This window comes from Drosophila melanogaster, chromosome 3L (assembly GCF_000001215.4).
Source record: "Drosophila melanogaster chromosome 3L".
In the NCBI taxonomy this organism is placed as follows: Eukaryota; Metazoa; Arthropoda; class Insecta; order Diptera; family Drosophilidae; genus Drosophila; species Drosophila melanogaster.
The window spans coordinates 3090469-3109675 of NT_037436.4; the positions used below are offsets into that span (position 1 = coordinate 3090469).

The 19207-nt window shown below is 42.9% G+C and overlaps 1 protein-coding gene and 7 non-coding genes across 8 annotated transcripts; 6 read left to right on the forward strand and 2 right to left on the reverse strand.

Moving 5' to 3' along the window:
* The first annotated feature begins 332 nt into the window (after positions 1-332).
* Positions 333-455, forward strand: snRNA:U5:63BC (small nuclear RNA U5 at 63BC). Its single transcript, NR_001933.1, has one exon. It is a non-coding gene; the product is annotated as a small nuclear RNA U5 at 63BC (small nuclear RNA).
* Positions 456-516: 61 nt separating this feature from the next.
* Positions 517-16490, reverse strand: Cht7 (Chitinase 7). The gene is made up of 8 exons (NM_139511.4): positions 16206-16490; positions 7195-7276; positions 3910-4418; positions 2891-3847; positions 2719-2830; positions 1684-2654; positions 1412-1613; positions 517-1351 (listed from the first exon to the last, which is right to left on the reverse strand). Exons 1-8 carry the CDS (start codon positions 16206-16208, stop codon positions 1146-1148), a joined length of 3042 nt encoding a protein of 1013 aa, NP_647768.3. The 5' UTR covers positions 16209-16490; the 3' UTR covers positions 517-1145.
* On the forward strand, positions 5269-5340 carry tRNA:Cys-GCA-1-1 (transfer RNA:Cysteine-GCA 1-1). The gene has a single exon. It is a non-coding gene; the product is annotated as a tRNA-Cys (tRNA).
* tRNA:Cys-GCA-1-2 (transfer RNA:Cysteine-GCA 1-2) lies at positions 5523-5594 on the forward strand. Its single transcript has one exon. It is a non-coding gene; the product is annotated as a tRNA-Cys (tRNA).
* Positions 5901-5972, forward strand: tRNA:Cys-GCA-1-3 (transfer RNA:Cysteine-GCA 1-3). Its single transcript has one exon. It is a non-coding gene; the product is annotated as a tRNA-Cys (tRNA).
* On the forward strand, positions 6136-6208 carry tRNA:Lys-CTT-1-12 (transfer RNA:Lysine-CTT 1-12). Its single transcript has one exon. It is a non-coding gene; the product is annotated as a tRNA-Lys (tRNA).
* Positions 6423-6495, reverse strand: tRNA:Lys-CTT-1-13 (transfer RNA:Lysine-CTT 1-13). Its single transcript has one exon. It is a non-coding gene; the product is annotated as a tRNA-Lys (tRNA).
* On the forward strand, positions 7051-7122 carry tRNA:Cys-GCA-1-4 (transfer RNA:Cysteine-GCA 1-4). The gene has a single exon. It is a non-coding gene; the product is annotated as a tRNA-Cys (tRNA).
* Positions 16491-19207: the final 2717 nt, after the last annotated feature.

Consider the following 19207-nt stretch of genomic DNA (forward strand, 5'->3'; position numbering starts at 1 on the left):
TTTTCCTGTCCAAGAATTTATAATCAAGCTCATATTTGTGATCATCGACTGGATGAGGAATGGAATTGAATATAAGAGTTACATCCTATATGCAATAAAATTAACTAAATTATGCGCAGGCGCATGGAGAGCGAACCATCGGAACATTCATATCACCACAGGGCGGATTTTAAACAACGCGCTCACAAAATCCCTTATCAAGGGTGAGTTCTGTTTCAGCCCAAAAGAGAGCAACAGTTTTTAGCGCGAACTGACCGAGCCGGTGTGCATATAATTCCCAACGTGTTAAAGCAGTCACTGAATAGAGTAGCTGATAAAAATTGTTGAAAGGCACTCTGGTTTCTCTTCAATTGTCGAATAAATCTTTCGCCTTTTACTAAAGATTTCCGTGGAGAGGAACACTCTAATGAGTCTAAAATAATTTTTAGTAGTGCCCTGTCGCAAGACTGGGGCCATAAAAAATAAATTTAAAATAATATTAGAATTGTAATGGAACGCATTAAAACTACTTCTTGTATGTTTTTAACGTTTGTTTTTATTTTAACTACGTAATTACAACTCTATAATACAAAATTATTGTTAAAGTTGAAAGTGTACAATTTTCTCCTGTGCCTGTTTGTATTATTCAGATTGGGAATGACATGGGAGGGGAGCTGAGGCAAAAGCATCTGTTTTGAAGAGTAAAACTGTTTCGCTTGTTTTTCAAATTCGTTCAAATTTCGATTGATAGTGACTTCTTAGGCCGATTTCTTGTTGGTTGGTCTCTTATGATTATCACAGTTTGCTATACGGAAGTTTCGGGCATCTTCCATATAAACTTTTTTGTTACGAGTCATACGGAAATGCGAAAGTTAATTGTGCGCCTCTCAGAAAGTAGTTGTTCAGGATTTTTGGGTTCATCATTCTCATCTTTGTTGTGGGTGCGAATTGGTAACTAAGACATAAAAACTACTTACAGCACTAGCTAGACCTATATTTAGTGTAAAAAAATTCAGCCGAAATTTAGCAAGTTGTCGAGTATTTTTCGTAGTTAGTTGCGGAATGGGGACGGCGGCAGCAAAAGAGTTTCGTGGCAGTTTCGCATTACAACTAAATCTAGGGCATCGATTCCATAATATTAACAAGTCCATCCGAAGATGGAGGTCTTAGGCTGGCGCCTCCGTGGGCGTGTGGCATCCCTCGACGTTCTCGGGCCAGTCGCAGACGTTCTCCTGCGGATTGAAGACCAGGTTGGCGGGACAGGGCATGTGGTGTTTCCGCTCGCCCTCGCACATGTAGTAGTGGGTGCAGTCGGCCCAATCCTTATGGTAGCTGATGTGTCCGTCCTCTTCGGCGCAGGTCACATCATGAGCTGATCAAAATGATGGGTATATATTCAAAGTTCCATGGCTAAGCCGTTCTAGCAACTTACGATCTTTGGTGGTGTATGCTCCTCGTGGGCCATGGGATTCATAAGGACCATCGTATTCCAACTCCACCTTGTAGTCCTTCAGCTCGTCGTTCAAGGCAGTCAGAAGTGGGTACTTACCACTGCCGCAGCGACCGGAGAAGTCATCCATGTCGATGGACCACACCATGATGCCTCCAAAGCCCTGCTCCTTCAGCCATTCCGTCTGTTGATGAAGAACGAATTGTGTAAGTAACGCGTTATCCACGACTTATTGAGTAGTTGTCCCAACTCACCTTGGTCTTGAGAGAACGCTCATCATCGAAGCCCACCCACTGGTTGCCGCGGTAAGCGAAGGGCACCTGCTGCTCCGAGTCCCAAACTAGGGTGGTGTTGTCTGCCGCCAGGAAGGAGCAGACCTCGTAGTAGCTGAGGAACCCGGCCTCGTTGGTGAACTTGCCCGCCTTGCCACCGCCGGACGAGGGGGATCCAATATCGAATTGAGTGTCATTGACAAGCTCGAAACTGCGTCCATAGGTGGGCATGCCGATAAGCAGCTTTTCCTTGGGAGCACCCTGTTTCACCCACTCCCTCGCGCTGTAATCAACGGTCAGTTTCTTCTGGTAACCGGTAGCCGATTCCAATGCAAACAGAGGCGAATTGTGTCCCACTGTGCGTTCCCACTGTCCGTGGAAGTCATAGGTCATCACGTTAATGAAGTCCAGGTACTTCGAGATCTCTGGAACATCGTAGCCAGCGGCGATGGCCTCGAAGGAGGCGGGTACAGCGGCAGTGAGCAGTAGGCGTGGCAGTCCAGAGGACTTGGCCTCACCCTCAAAAGCCACTCGCAATTCCTTTAGCAGACTGACGTAGGCCACACGATCTTCAGCACCACGAGGATACTCCCAATCCACATCCAAGCCGTTGAACTTATAGTCGCGCAGAAAGTCGATGGCCTCGTAAACGAACTGATTCATACGGAACACATTCGAGGTGAGCTCTTTGAAGGGAGTGGAACCAAAGGCCCACCCTCCGATGGCCAAAAGGATCTGCAGATCGGGATTATTGTCACGCAAGGCAATTACACTCTCATAATTCTCGGGATCATCATCGGTGGCCTCTGTTAGCTTGTAGTCCTGAAGAGTGGCGAAGGCATACACGATGTGGGTGCACAGCTTGGGATCGATGTTCTCCGGCTGGAATTTACCGGCTCCAGGTCGCTTGGCCGACCAGCTGGTCAGATAACAGAACACCTGGGCAGGACGAGCTGAAGAAAGTTGGGGAAGAATTTATAGATTGAACTTTTCATATCGGCATATATTGACACTCACTGTTTGAGGCGACAGCATTTGCTCCAGACTTGATGCGCTGCTTCTTCTGTACCTGTGGCTTTCGCACCTTGTTGAGAATCTCATCCACAGATATCTTAATGGGTTCTGGTTTCTGTAAGAAGCAACGTTAGGGATTAGAAACTGTTTGAACCGTCATAGCTGGTAAACAAACCTCTTCGATATCCTCAAATGTGGCCGCAACGGCGGTCCAGTTAACATCCTTGGCCTCCTTTCCTCGGGAAATGCCCAGGAGTTCCTCCCGCATAGCTCCAATCAGGGGATACTTGACATTGCCACCGCACACCTCTCCCTTAAAGTCGTCCATGTCGATGGTCCAGACCATGGCACCACCGAAGCCATTCGACTTGATCCAGTGCATCTTGTTCCTAATGGCGCGCTCATCATCGAAGCCAACCCACTGGTCTCCATCAACAAGATAGGGAACCTTCATTTCGTCATCCCACACATAAACAGCGCCATTCAGCAGCATTTCGCAGATCTCGTAGTAGGCCAAGAAACCACCTTCCTTGGTGTAGACACCTTCGCGTCCACCCCCCGATGCGGGGGCATTGGGACCATGCTTATCCGGATTAGCCAAAGTGAAGGAGCGTCCATAGGTCGGCATTCCAATGACCAGTTTCTCCTTGGGAGCGCCCATCTTAACCCATAAACTGGCGGCATTGTCAACGGACAGTTGTTTGCGCCACTCCGAATCGGTGGAGGGAGCATAAAGTGGGGCATTGTGTCCAGTCTCGCGTTCCCACTTTCCGTGGAAATCGTAGGCCATCAGATTGATAAAATCCAGATAACTGGCGATGGCAGGCACATCATATCCACCACGGATATTGTCGGGACCCACTGGCACGGCGGCGGAAAGCAAGAGACGGGGCTTCTTCAGTTCCTGGGCCTCAGCTTCAAAGGCTTCGCGCAGTTCCTTCAGCAGCAGAACGAAGTTCTTCTTGTCATCGGAACCCTTGGGGTATTCCCAATCCATATCCAGACCATCGAAGCCGCGCTTGCGCAGGAAAGGAATGGCCGAGTAGACAAAGGTCTGGCGGGTGTATCGCGTGGAGGACATGTCCTTGAATTTCTGGGTGCCAAAGGACCAGCCTCCAAGAGCTAGAAGAATCTAGAGAGAATGGGGATGGGTTAGGTAAACTTTAGAATTTTTTAGATTTTTCTAACACCAACCTTTAATTTAGGATTGGCCTTTTTGAGGGTCATCATACGTTCGTACAGTCCGGGGACATTATCCTTGGTCTCATCGTTGGACTCATAAGAACTCAGCTTGTTCTTCTTCAGCCATCCGAAAGCGAAGATAATGTGGGTGCAGAGATCGGCTGGAATGTCCTCCGGAACGAACTTGCCAATCTTGACACGGTACTGCGACCAGTTGGTGTAGTAGCACACAATCTTTGGCGTTCCATCGTCCACCTTAGTCTTCTTGCCCTTTAGTGAAGATCCACTGGCCACGAGAGCAGTTCCTCCAGCTGCTACGGCTGCTCCTCCAGCTGCAGCTGCTCCCAATTTCGCCTTGGAACGAAGGCGTGTACGACGAGCACTTGTGGTGGTGGCGGAGGTGATCTGGTCAATACGCTTCTCAGCCTCTGGAGCCTCAGTGGACTTCTTAGACTCGATGAGGTTGCTCCTCGAGGAGCTGACCGATGTTGTGGGACGCCGCAGTCGACGACGTGTCTTGGCTGGAGATTAATTAAATTTGAAATATTAATTATATTCATATGATATTTTTAGGTGCTTAGTTTACTTTCAGATAACTGAACCACATCTTTGCAAGTTATTAAATTCCTAATATGCCAGTTGTAAGTCATTTATTGTTCAACAGCCTCCCATCTGAATGAGAGGTCCGCCCACATTTAACCCACCACGTGATCAAATTGACCTTGCCCCAATTGCACAATTCGTGATGGAAGCGGCGGCTTCACTGTACAGGTACGGTAGCTGACACCTGCCATCCAAGTGAGCTCCCCATCAGCCGACAATGTGGCAATGGTAATGACGGGTTGCCGCAATCTCGATCTTAATCGCGATCGCAATGGCAATTGCGATGGATTGTCAACCACTTGCGATCGACGAGTGCCGATAATTTCAAATTAATGTCTCTTCAGCTGAATCCATCGAAAGTCGTGACGGGATTTACTGAATTCTGTCTTAATAATTAAGATATCGAACGTAGATTACTCTTGAGCCTTTACAGATAAACATACAATTATATGTATAAATGGAATGTCTAAATGGAGACGCTGGCTTGTCGGACCCGGTTTCTGTTGTATTTGTCAGTTTAATTTCGCTAAATGAAGTGGTATTGTTGCAGCAGAAATAACAATGCAAAATTATTGCTAAACCTGTTTAAATATTTCATTTAATAGCCGTATCTTTTGCATTTTTCCACTGCGCAAGCCCACACACAACACAACCATACTAAATATGGTTGGTAATGGGGAGGTTGCTGTAGTACGAGGTACGCCTTCGCCTTCGGATATTATTAGCTAGCGAGGAATTAGTTGCTGCTTGGTCACTCGAATCCCAACTGGGGATATAGCTCAGTGGTAGAGCATTCGACTGCAGATCGAGAGGTCCCCGGTTCAAACCCGGGTGTCCCCTTGGTAAACCTTTTTGTTGCTCCCCCCAGTCCGAATACAAAGTATATTTTTTTCTGATCACTCGTTATTATTGGTTTTTCTAGGAGTGGTCAGGTTTATTATCAGCCCCTTAATGTTCTTATTTTAGGCAGTAACAAAGATAATTAGCTCATGGAACCTTTGTTGGAGCACGCAGCCACACTTGGGGATATAGCTCAGTGGTAGAGCATTCGACTGCAGATCGAGAGGTCCCCGGTTCAAACCCGGGTGTCCCCTAGGTAAACTTTTTTCCCATCTGCCTAATATTATGGTCTTACTTTTGCTACATTTCTTCATATTCAGTACTTATGATTTCTTTTATGTTACTAAATTAATTGTGCCCTTTTTGCCTAAATACCTGTACTAAAATATATATTTATTGAGCAAAACTTGTTTATTTTTTAGCTCCGCTACAAGACCGAATGATATTTTTATGCCCAGCGGAGGGTTAAATTCTTGAATGCTACTATCAAACATGTTGGGTTGCAACCACAACAGCAACTCTAGCGGTAAAATGCTATTCTAGTCACAAAAAGCCAACGTGGGGATATAGCTCAGTGGTAGAGCATTCGACTGCAGATCGAGAGGTCCCCGGTTCAAACCCGGGTGTCCCCTTGTTTTTTGCAATTTTCTTATTATTCACACACTTATTGTTATGTTTTCTACATATTGTGTATTATATTTCCTTTTGGCTTAAAATGTAACTCTAAGATTGTTGAAATAATTTTAGTGCGAGTTCTCGATTATTTTTGTTGAGTTTAGACACTTGCCTGACACAGCCCGGCTAGCTCAGTCGGTAGAGCATGAGACTCTTAATCTCAGGGTCGTGGGTTCGAGCCCCACGTTGGGCGAATTATTTTTTAGTTCACACAGAAGCTCAGGGATTTTGCAATTGTTCTTGCTTAACATATTTTAAAAATATAAGTTAGATATTTTCATGTTCATATATTTCAAAGGTACGCCAGCCAAATAAATAGCAACTTATGAAATGTGAAGGATTTATTTATCAACATGGCAAATATATATATACTTTTAAAGGATCGAATAATTATCAAAAAAGCTATTCGCCCAACGTGGGGCTCGAACCCACGACCCTGAGATTAAGAGTCTCATGCTCTACCGACTGAGCTAGCCGGGCTACGTGATTGAAGGCGACCAAATTGGTGGGACAGTCTGAGGATCGAAAATTTCTCAATTAATTTTTAAAGTAATGACTTCTTTCGCCCAATTATTGGGCATAATAATGACCTGTTTTATTAATGATACCTTTATTTGCCAACTGTGCACCATTTTACAAATTAGCTTTTTGAACATAAAAATAGATAATTAATTGCAAGATGTTAGGGCTACCACTTTTTTAAGCCGTTTGGTTTATTTTTCAATACGTTTTAATTATCTGCCCTAATTAAGATTTAACGTTGAGTTAATGGGTTTGTCTGCCACGCCCTTCTGCCTTTCTCCTAATGAACTTTACGGGTTAAACAAGAATTGCTTATGTGTTATGTGATAGTGATGCAGATAAACGCAATCACAACATTGCAGTAACAACAATAGAAATAAAAGAACAATTACTTATCAATTTCCGGCTAGACCCGTAAGAAGAAACTAAAAATAATATGAAGTTACGCCCACACATCAATATCTGGGGCTGTTGTTTTGACTTGTTCGGTAAATTCTCGTTTTTTATATAAGAGGGGATATAGCTCAGTGGTAGAGCATTCGACTGCAGATCGAGAGGTCCCCGGTTCAAACCCGGGTGTCCCCTTGTTTTTTGCGTTTTTTTCTTTATACCCAATTACTTGTTCATGTTTAATTTCTTTTTACATTTTTTACTTACTCTGTGCACTGTCTGCGGAGGGCGAGAGCAAGACAATCAGCAGGCATATCACAAATGCGATTCGCAGCAACCGCGGTGGAAACTGTGGAGGAGAAACAAAAACAAGGGGCAATTAATCACGGGTTTATGCTTTGATGTACGATTAATAATCTGTGATTTATGTGGGGGGCACGTCGACTTTCAACAAATTACGTGGCACTTGTTGCCTCCCCAATTGGGCCAGAGTGAAGGTCGTCAGGTGACAGACAGAGGTCAGTCGGATGGCCCTTTGGCGCCCACCAGTCATAAGCGGACGAACACGTTTTGACATTGACCTACTTTTATCACCAGACCGACCTGCTATGAAAAATAAACAATGCTCCCAAAGTTTCAGGCCGATTGCCCGGCCAACTAATTAACAATTAACCCTCTTGCTCATAATTATTCAAAGCGACTGCCCATTGTTCAGATGAGACAGTTTGTCTCATAAAGCTGTTAAAACTTGTCTGACATCTTCAGCTGCACTTCGCAGACTTATTAGCCGTTTTGAAGAGTCTCTCGACTTTGAAAGTAAGCCCGACCTCCAACCGAAGCCATTCCCCATTCACAAAGGTTCACTGAAGTGATGGGAAAAAGGTTGAATTCAGGCAAGGCACTTCATTTACTGGGACACCTGATTACTTTATTTATTGGAATTTGGCTGAGAGGTGTTTTTTTAACAGCTCTGATAATGATGAAACAAAATATTTTGAGTTGTGAATGGAAGGAGAGTAGCAATCATGGTATTATTACAGAATTTGTAAAATGAATAACATGAAAAGAGTTAACAGAATTATAAAATTAATGACTGTAGACGTAACTGTGACCCTTCATTTGGGCTATGTTTATCTTTTTGCAAATATTATCGACTCTAACCGTAGGTAAACACACTTAACGCTTTTCCATTTACCGGGTTCTTTAGGCCATTACCCACTGCCTGTTTAGGTATTCAGGGGGCATCTCCATTAAGAACACCTTACACAACGCCGGGTTATGCAAATCGCCTGTGGGCCACAAACAGTTAGCCGTAATGGAGGTGGAGAAGTTGAGAAATGGTGAAATGGCCCGAATTGGCACAACCGTGAGTCGATTGCTAACGGCTGGGGCTTACAGTTAGAAAGCCGTGGATATTCTGGAGAAGAATGCCCAAGGTCGTGTTACTAACTCACCGAGAAGGTTGCCTTATTAATGAACATCCCCCGCCATTAGTCCGCCCATTAATCTCCTCAGATCTCTCGATCGAGATGGGACGCAGTTGATCAGTACATAAAAGTGAAACTGGTTTCGGCTTATTTTCGGCTATTTATTTAAATTTTTTAGCAGTCCGCAAACGGTGCATAAATTATTTAGTCTTGAAGCAAAATAACCCAAAAGGTTCCTTATCGCGTGTGGCCAGTTAGTCAGTTAGTCAGTTGTGGTGCCGAACTGGTCTGGACCAACTGGTTTGCTCTCGCTTTGGATCTTTGCATCTTTGGCGCTGGAACTCTGAAACTGGGCGCGGAAATAAACGGAATGACCGTAAAGAGAAACCTGGCCTCTCAAATGCCTTTCATTTTCCTTGTGCGAAAGCGAAAATCACCAGAACCGAAAGTCTCCCCAAACCGTCGAATTCAGCAAATCATCTTTCAATTGCATTCTTGCGTAAAATGTGTTGTATGTTTCGCTGGCATAACCATTTCGGGCGATTGTCCAAGTCGAATTGCAAACTTTTCTACAAATGTCCATTGTGTTTGGTTTGGTTGTGTGGCTGTGTGTCGGTATCATTAGCTGGTGTCCATGTTGACTAACGGCTCGCTGGAGCACAGCCAAGTCGCTGCAACTCGGCACTGGTCGAAACTGGGTGTTTAAGCCTCATAATGAGCAGCCTTAATTTCCAGATCAAATTTGCTTTGAATAACACAGAAACTTCAAGAGATTTCCGCGGTCGGCTTGAAAATGGCTTGGAAAAATTACTAAGTTTCGAGAATTTTCTCGGAGCTTCAACCTAAATACTAAATTTTGTGTTCTTTGAAAGAAACTTGCAGGTATTAGTACCATAATTACCACTTTGCGGTAGATGTATGCTCCTCAATTCATAAAGTTAAATATAAAAATATAATTTCTGTGTAACTGGGACTTGCTTTTCTTTATCGGCTTTAAAGAGCCGCCAAGTCTTCGGTTTCAGTTTTGGCCCCACGTTTCTGCGTTTGAGTTTACCTGAAAGCCGCGCCAAGCTCTATGTCTGCTGTTACGACAGCACCAAATAAAAGTCAATAAATAATAGAAAGAGAGAGGGGTGGACTGGTGGATGAGGGGGTGGTTTTAGGTAAAGACAAGCCAACTGCATTCCAGCAGCGTGATTGGATTTGTTCAATTGTCTTGCGCAAAAAAAAGAAACATCATTTCCCAATGGAAAATCGGAGAAAATTGCATTTAACTATTAAGCTTTGGATACGAGACTTTGAACACCCCGAGGTGTTAGGCTTTATTCGAATTTATTGTTTTCTAATTAACCAAAAAATGTGCATCAAACAATAAAGTTTAATGGAAAATGGAAAACTACATATGTATTTTTGCAATATTAGTTGCCAAGAATCTAAAATGATTATAGGTATAGGCAGTGTAAAATCAATGCGATCAGACTTAACATTCAATGTCTTCCAGGGTATCTAAAATATGATCTGTTTGGTGATTGTGGATTTCACTTGCACGAAAGCAAGAAAGCGCTGAAATAGCAATTCATTTGCGTAAATTTTGTGGCTTTTGTTGCCGTTTGCCGAATGCTCAATAACTTCAACGGGCGAGACAAATTGCGCAAATACTGCATTAATCATGCGCCACGGAGGCTGCAACATCTGCCGTTCGCTGTGCGGCGCGTCGCGTCGCGTTCGTCGCTTAAGTCTTTCGTTTGGGGCGATCGAAATGGAAATGAAAATGGAAATGGCAATGCAGTTGGCGCTCGTTTGAAGTGCGATTTATTTAAATGCGGTCTCGGCTTTCGACCATTTACCACTTTAGCGGCTGTCGAATCGATGTTGTCTGGCCGTTTGTTTGCGGCTCTGTCGCGCCTGCTGTATTTAATTAAATGTTGAACGCCTTTTTGCTTGACCGAAATTAAGCTCAAGGTGAGGCGCAACGCAGCGCAGCGCAGCCAAAGCAGCGAAAATAACATCGAAAAATAAATAAGAGAAATATAAAAGTACAGTGAAAACTTAAGAAAACCAGCGACACGCGTCTTTTGACTGTGTGGGTATGCGCATTCATTGGGGGCTCTAAGCCACAAGTCATAACTGCTTGGGCAATATTTTGGCTTTGATTTTGTGGCTAACTATTTTGTTTTCTGGCCCGGTCTCAGACCAGTTGCATACGTCACACAATTAAGCCATGTCGTGAGCACCTGTCCTGACCAGACGACCTTGCGCAATCTGACCAAAAAGCTGCGCAAACGAGTCCAGAGAGAAAAACGGCTACTTTGACGGCGATTGCAGATTAAGAGAGCCTGAGTCAGCGTACTTAAGTACTTAAGCCGAAACTGGTTCACGGATCGATTAGAATAATGGCTGAGCTTAAGCAATTTGTTGGGCCGGGCCGCTGGGCGAGAATATGCGTTTCCAATTACCAATTACGGTTAAGGGGAGGGCGGGCAGCCATTTCTGGGTGCGGTGCTCAGCCAATCTTCTGGTCTGCCGGTTCTCCTGGTCGGGCAATTACTTCCTGTTGCAGCATAACCCTGAACCGGCCATTGACGTCTCGGAAAACGAGTTGAGGCAGCAGACTCCAACGGCTTTCTCATAAACTGTGCTAAAATTTACAGACTGTTCTAGGGCTTCTTACACTGCGAAAATGACCGAGGATATACGAAGGAATGGAATGAATTCCATGTAATTTTAATTAATTACCAAAAAATTAAAAAATGAAGCTGCCTTTATGTCCAGTTGAGGTTTATTAAGATAATTAAATAACGCATTCTTGTTGATTAGGAGTTTATTAATGTAATGCCTTTTACGGTATAAAAAGTTCTTATAAAAATTTTATCCATGCCATCTTCAGATCAATCTATTCCCTTAAGAGTTTCATCTTTTAGGTGATTAAGCAACATGGCTGGGATTTTTTGACGCACCCACTGAGTTATGGAACTGCATTTTGGTTTGACTTTTTAATGTCCCAAACGTGAGGCAAATAAAATGCCAGCCAGCTGTTGGAGCCGTTGCTGCTGAGTCACTATCAGTAACAGAAAAAAAGATAAAAATGAAAAAACCTAAGCACAAACAGAAGTGGCAACAGAGCGAACGAGAACATATAACCATTATTCTTGCGGCTGCAATGCCAGATTTTAACAGTTGAGTGCGCACCACTTCCGTTCCAGTGCCGCCAGATCAAGCATTTCCTACACGCTGCGATCTTGTTCATAATGTCAATAAAATTTATGTCCGTTTGTTTGTTTGTCTTGCTTTTTGGCTTCTGGCCTCGTAAAGAATTTGCCATTTGTCAGTGTCGCATTAGAGCCAACTTCGTTGGCTTTTTGTCAGCCTTCTGGCTTGGGTTTTTCACTGCTTACTCTGGCGAAACCGCAGCTAACGGCGTGGAAAATGCTCGACTTGGTGTCTCTCGAACGTTGGGTAAAAATCATATTTTTCACTTGCACTTTTTGGGGGAGTGTTTGCAGCTTTATTTTGCAGTCAACCCAGCGGCAATAAGGAACTGACTGTGCGGACATTATGTCATCGCCATCAGCAAGTGCAACATGAGGAGAAGCGCCAGCAGCCGCCTCCTTACGTAAGTCCACATGCGCTTTTATTAATAAACAAAGCGTCCCAAAGAGAGACAACCAGAAATCATAGGGAAACGAGAAGCGGTGAAATTTGTATTATTAGCAACTTAATACGAGGTTTGCATCTCCAGCGGCCGAAAGCAGGTGGCATTGTGCTCAACTTTAACCTTTTCGGTTAAACAGCGAAGATGCGACTGCAAACCCGTTTTGGCTTATACAGTTTATAAACAAATATATTCAAATGAAAAGATGCCCGATTGCCTCGAGTCTGGGCCAGTTTGATGGCCCGATCAGTGTTTATGGCCTAGACCATAAAACGGTTTTGCTTTTAATTTAAGCCACTTTATTGCCTCGTCTAGCCGGATGACGGATGAATTTATTGCCAAATGGCACAACGACGTCTTCGCTGGACGATAATAATAATTGCCTCGGCCAGCGGAAGGGCCACAAATTACAATTTTCGCCTAATTAGATTCAATTATGAGTGACTATGAGGTTGTGCAACCGATCGGCGCAGATCAGTCTATCGCCAACGATAGTGATTTGACATTTCGGTTATGTCGCTGTACGATTTCGCCGTGGATATACGGCTGATAAATTTAGATACTTCGCCTTTATATAATGACAGCGCCGAACCAGTTTGCTTTGGCTTTTATTTCGGTTTGTCACCTCGCCGTCCGACAAATGATTGATACACACGCGTGTACCTCGGATCCCTAAGCATATGGATGTGGATTTGGCCCAAGCATAATTAACATTTATTTGTCTGCGACTTTGGCTGCCGGCTTGGCATTGGGTGCGGGGTAATTAAGATGGTTCTTGTAGCGCGCGGTTCGACAAACAAAGCTCGCTGCCTTTATGTCGCACTTCCTGCTAGACCCTAAAACTGAAACTTGCACTGGGTGCCGAGTTCGTTGGCTCAGTCTTTTGATTTTTTGCCACCGTGCACGGAGAAAAAGTGAATCATTAACGACATATTATTAATAGGTACAAAGCGTTTATGTCATTTTGCAAGACCATACCAATTGAACTTGCTTGAGCACCAAGTTTGTTGCCTCAGTCTTTTGATTTACCACTGCTCGCCGCACAAAACCAATAATAATTTTGACATTAAAAATTTTCTATTGTTCTGGAATGCGGAAACTAATCATGGCACGTGTTCGATTTATTATTGAGTAATGTTTGTTTTTCTTTGCTAAGCATATAAATCCTGGATGCATAGTGTGCCAAATAGTTTCCATTCAATGGAATTCATATTTTTTTTCTGTGCAATGACTTGTTGAATTACTCTCACTCCTATCGCCCGTCAGCTGGTTGACTGTTTGTCTATCTGTCTCACTGACTGACTGTCTCAACGAGGAGTTCAATAACCATTTGATGCGTTTCGATTTCAGCCAAACTGTGTAAACAAATCAGCATAAAAGTGAGCGAGGCTGCAAACTCGATTTGCATCGCTTTAGCTGTTTTTCTCTATTTATGTGTATAGTGAACAGAGCTTTTTATTCAGCCCACACTCCCCCGATGCAAAAGCCAAACAAAACCCAGTTGCAGCTGGCTGTCAGGGCTGGGCAAAAAGTGATTGCCAAGAAGCCGACAGCCAAGAATCGAGAACGTCGTGTTGCCAGGCACTTTTGGCCACGCTTTTGAGCCAAGATATTATTGGCCGTAGTCGGAATGCTTGGCCTGGCCTGCAATTATGCCCCAGCTACTTGACGCTGTTTGAGCTATGAGTCGTGGCTGAGTTTTGAGTGCCTGGCATTTTCTGGCACATTATATTCACATTTCATAGAAACTAAAGTTGCATTGTCTAGTCTAACAATAAAACATTTAAATGTCTTTCATTTATGTAAAGTCAAGCTTAAAATACTATTAAAATGATTATATCGCTTCAAAAGTCACAGCTTCAGGGACAGCTAAAAAAATGTCAGAACTTTGAAGGGGAATATGTTTTTTCTTTGCTTTTTTAATAAAAAAACTAAATTTGGTAATACAAATCAAAAGATAAGCATTCCTGTTACCCAATTCGCCTACTTGCATCTTCTTCTATTTTCTACACTCTAATTGCGCGATCGGTTACAAAATCTGGCAAGGCAGGACCCTCGTAATCGTTGGCACTCGCATTACGTATACGCCCAATCGTACCGCATTAGCAACTTCCGTCACAATAATAAAAAAATAATACGACAAGAGCGTAGAGAAAAATGCGTTGCTTGTTTTCTGTTTTCTGTAAGGGAGAAAGTCTGTCGCTGTGCAATTATATTGTCTGCCCCCAACCTCCTTTTCCACTAAGCTCTGATTTTTTTTTTCGTTTGGTATTTACTTTTCTTTGGGGTTTTTCGAATGTAAACATGGGTAAGCTCGCCGTCTTGCCATTTCAATGGTTTGTTTTGCAAACAAAATTCTCTGCAAGTGTTTTCATTCAATTGTCAGCGCCGGCAGTGGCATTTCAAACGAAAGTGAGAGTTTCAGATACACTCGTAGAAACATGAACAGCTACAGATACGACGGGAGTTTTGCAGATACATTTCCAACTTACTGCACATGTCAGTCACTGCTGTCAATAGCGCGTGTCAAGTCGATGGGCGTGGCAACAAGAAAAGGGGCGGCACGAAAGAGAGTTATTAACTAACGCCAAAATGCCGCGAAAGTGCACAGAGGCAATGAAAACTTTGGCCCGGCTGGCAATTAACATTTTCGAGTTTTCTTTCTTTCAAGCGATTTAGTTTTGACCTGCTCCACATTACATAAATGTTTTGGTAATTATAAAAAGCGAAAGACTTGATGAATATTGCCATAAATGATAATTATAATTAGGAAAAAGCTCGAATTAAGCAGTTTAAATTGTCTTAAGAAGCTAGTTAGTTTTTGGAGACCGTTTGATATTTTTCCATTGGGAAACATTTCTTAGCACATAAAATGTATATTTTCAGTGCCATAACTAATGCGAAAACCTATCACGGAGACAATGAAAACTTGGGCAATTAGCATTTCTTATTGTTTTTCGTTTTTCGTTTTCATTTTCGAAATGCTTAAATTTCGACCTGCTCCACATTATACGCTCGTTCACAGAAATATAATGGAGCTCGTATGTCCGATCGGTTGCATTGTGCGGCTAGCGAAAGACCATAAAATAAAATGTTTAATTTATAAAGCCAGCAGAGTTCGCATTTGATTTGGACTCTCCGATTGCCTTTTGCTTTTCCACTGTTTTCGAGACTCCGTTTCGAACCAAATTTTTGCAGTTTTCCTTTTTTGAGACCAGTTTTTTTTTATGTTGCTTTGCTTTGCCAACTATTTGCCAATCGACAGCGGCGAGTTATAGGTATTTTTTCTTTTTATTTTTTCCTTTGCAAATATTAATTGTTGTAAAACAAAACTAGTTATTGTTTTTGCCATTGTTGTGCGCCTGTGCAACTTTTACTTGCTGCCTATACCGCTGATTTTGCTGGCAAATTGAGGCGTGCCGCCTGCTGCGGCCATAATGGAAATCTTTCGGCTAGCTGGCTTTTCGTTTTTCGCTTTTCGCCTCAAACGGCCGAGGAAGTAAAAGCCGTTGCCAATTGGCCAATTGAAGACTGCGACTACGGACATTTTCCCCTTTTCTCGGACGGGCTTTCAGCTACGAAAGCGAAACTGAAACCCCCCACCAACTTCTAGCCCCCCACTTTACACTCTTTTTTTTATTTATTTTTTTTTTTTGTTTAGCCCCTCAGCGCTCATTTTATTCATTGTCTTTGACAAGTTCGCCTTCAACTTCGGTCGGTCAGTAGCGGTACAGAACCCGTTGTCGTTGTTGCTGTTGCTTTTTCTCACACTCAGCCATTCAGCGATAAAGTCTTACACAGGAAAAGAATTTTGAACGATTTCCTAGCTGTGCGGAGAACGTGTTAGCTGGTTAATTAAAGCAAACTTAACAATTAGCATAACAAGAATAACAATCAAGTGTTTTCTAAAATATCTTGGAATTGTCTATAATATTTCTTTGATTGTTTTCTGCCTATCATTGTTTTATGTTATGTTTATGCAGCATTGTCTTGTTTTTTTCGCTGTGCATTCTTAGTTTACGTTCTCCAACTGCCATGGAGTTTCTGCTGTTTAACATTCGTTTTTCCGTTGCGTCAACGGACTTTCAATATTCTTTGGCATGCTTTTGGTTCTGGCAACCCAAGGGGGCTGTGTTGGGGTCTGTTGTGGATATGATAATTTCCATAGCTCCATGCCTCTGACACACATTTGCACTCACCATTTTCAAAGCTCGACTCCGCGCCGCGTATCCACAAACTACAAAATCGATTCTCCTTGAGCGGGCAGTCGGTATTAGATTGGATTGATCTGGACTCGATTCGGATTCGATTGGATTGCGTTTTTAGGTGTGTTGTGGCTTTCGAGACACTGCAAACTGTCGTGGCTAACCGCACATATTTTGCCACTAGTCACTAGTCACTTTCAAAAATCCTGGCCCCCAGAAAGGCGAAGTGGACCGCTTGTCGCTTCGAACTCGCACGTTGGACTGAAAAACTGAAACTGATTCGAGCGCTGCCGCCGCCAGCTGCGAAGACAAGGCGACGACAACAACGGCCACGGCAGCGACGTCGGCGTAGACACTGGGAGAAAATATTAGTGTCTACAAAATCTTTTTAATGGCCATCAATAGGGTTGTGGTAGGCAGTAGGACCTTCCAGCTGAATGGCCAAATTAAATTCTTTTTCTTAGATGAACAGCAGTACAAATAATCCAAAAAATTAATATTATCTAATATCTACAAATATTTCCAAAAACATTGAACGATATTTTTGTAAAATTTTGCAATATTTGCCTCAGTGCATTGAATGTATTGTAGCAGCGGAGAGTATAGCTAAGCTTAGTTTGGCCCCCGGATTGAGCAGGGTTTTTTTCGGTTTTTGTTGCTTTGGTGTTTGGTGTTTTGTGTTTGACAACGGCTGAGCTTCAGTTTCAGGTCCGCCACGTACGACGCCATATACGCGCAGTCCAACAACAAAGCAATGGGGCAGTAGCAGCAGCGGCAGCATAAAAACAGTTTTCGGTTTGCAGCCCGCGCTGTGAGCTGCATGGAAAATTAAATTTGCTGCGTTGCCTTTGCTCGGCTCTTTCGTTCACCACTGTTAGTTGGCAACAGAGGGTTAACAGTGGATTTGGTGGACTAGACCATATCCGCCGGCCATCGATTGCCTTTCAATTCGCGTTCAATCGAACCACATTCAACCGGTTTGATTTGGGTACTTATAATCACAGATTTAGGCAATTTCAGTTTCTTTGATAATTTATTTTAAAACTGCTTCATTTATTGTGCCATTTTATTACAGAAAATTGCGTATTATAAAGACTTTACTGGAATTTGTGGCCATTTAGAAAGTAAAATAAAGTTTGTTAGGACCACGCCATCAAGTTCTGCTCACATAGACCTATAAACTGGCATTTAAATCTGTCTACTATTTTCCTTACACATTGAGTAATATCTCTAAAATATAAACCAATTTAAAGAGGATTAAGGCGCTTAGAAATCGTTATTTATTTGAAAAATTAATATCAAAAGCTTTAAAAACAAATTAATATAGGTTAGCACCGTTTGTTCGATAACTAAGCCGTGTAAAACTAGTTGACTCCCCCACCCACCCACTGGGGGCGGTTGGTAGCCACCATTTGTTATCCGATTGGGATTTTGTAAACAAACATGTTTGATTAGCATAAAGACAAACGGCCAAGAGCCGTCAGCCAAATGTCTCCGACCTGATCCTCATCCCCATCTCCATTTCCATCTCCATCTGCGACTGCGTTAAATGTAAATTCGAAATATGATTTACAAAATACGCTGCGCATAACACTTGGCTGACGTTTCACACGATAGAAAGCAGGAGGCAGCGGAGGCTAATTAGCATATGGGTTTCTGTGAAGGGGTTTCATAAGCGGAACCCGTCCAATTTCAACTCCAATCCCTGACCTGGCCACACCCCCCTCCACAAATCAACGAGCCAGCGTCGACAAATTGCGTTCCTATGAAAGCGAAAGTCCCCACATTGGAGTCGGTTTTTTTTTCCAAAGTTCTGGTCTTACAGTTCCTGGAGATCTTTTGATCGGCTGAAGAGTCTTCTCACGCTTTGCATGCCATAAATTTCACCGCCTTTCACTGTAAATCATTTGGCCGACTTAATTGCGTGCATTTTTATGCCCATTCCATTGCGTGCCATTTGCCATTTGATGTTTGCAGCGGCTTTTGCTTTTTGCAATTCTGTGTGCCAGTTTTCCCCAAGAAAACTCTTCCATACGATGCTCTGTTTCGCAAGGGGGCCAGGTTTCACATCGGATGCACAAAAGTACATAAAACCGAAAGCCAAAAAGCGAGAGCCAGGAAGAAGGAATCTATTCGAATGGCAAATACCCATTATCTATGCGGTTCAGGTGGGACCTTTTCGACGAGTGCATTGGCATGGCTTTCGAATTCGTTATACCGATTGAATATCAAATCGAACGACTTAACCTTCACTCCAGCAAGTTCGTGCCTTAAGTCTTTTGTTTTCGTAAACACAAGCAACAAACACAGCCGTACAAACTGAAAGTGAAATTTCGTTGTAGGTAATTTCGTTGGCTGCCTTTATGATTTTGGTAATTGTTGAAAAAGAAAGGCACTCACAATCGCATCACATCGCTGATAAGAAACGTGATTTAATTTTTAGCTACAAATTATGAAAAACATATGCCGTCCACCAGCGGCTTTTCACTTTTCAATGGCCTTGCCTGGGGGGCCTTGTCTCGTTTATTTTTATTTTGTTCACTCTTAGTTACCATCAGATCGACTGGAATCGCACCATCGGGGTGCCCTGGTCATCTCACTCGGCTGCGGAAGAACAAAAACTCGTCTGCCAGTCGGCCGCTCATTTTGCGTTGTAATTTTCGAGGGTGATCTGCCCTTCCCGAAGCAGGTTGTTTCCATCCTTCGAAGATGGTTGATTATTATTTTAAATGATTTGTTTCAAGTATTGGCAAAAGGAATGTTTTAAGTGTTTAATGGAAACATTCAAACAAAATGAATTCAAGCTGATTTCAAAATGATTTGCTGTCAAGTTATTCATAGAACTAATCCTTTAATGGATTACTTACCATTAATAAGAAATAAGCAAGAATGATCTCAAAGAATAAATTTCATTTTTAAAGTGTGTAATCCCTAGACTTCTGCTTAAAAGCCCAATAAATAGTTTGAAATAGAGATTCCACGAAAATCCAAAATTT

Excerpts from the sequence above, each read along its gene's own strand:
- Cht7 (NM_139511.4), bottom strand. Across the intron at positions 4,419-7,194 it reads CTCCGCAGACAGTGCACAGA|CCAAGACACGTCGTCGACTG; the intron begins GTAAGTAAAAAA and ends ATTAATCTCCAG. Across the intron at positions 2,655-2,718 it reads AAATGCTGTCGCCTCAAACA|CTCGTCCTGCCCAGGTGTTC; the intron begins GTGAGTGTCAAT and ends AACTTTCTTCAG.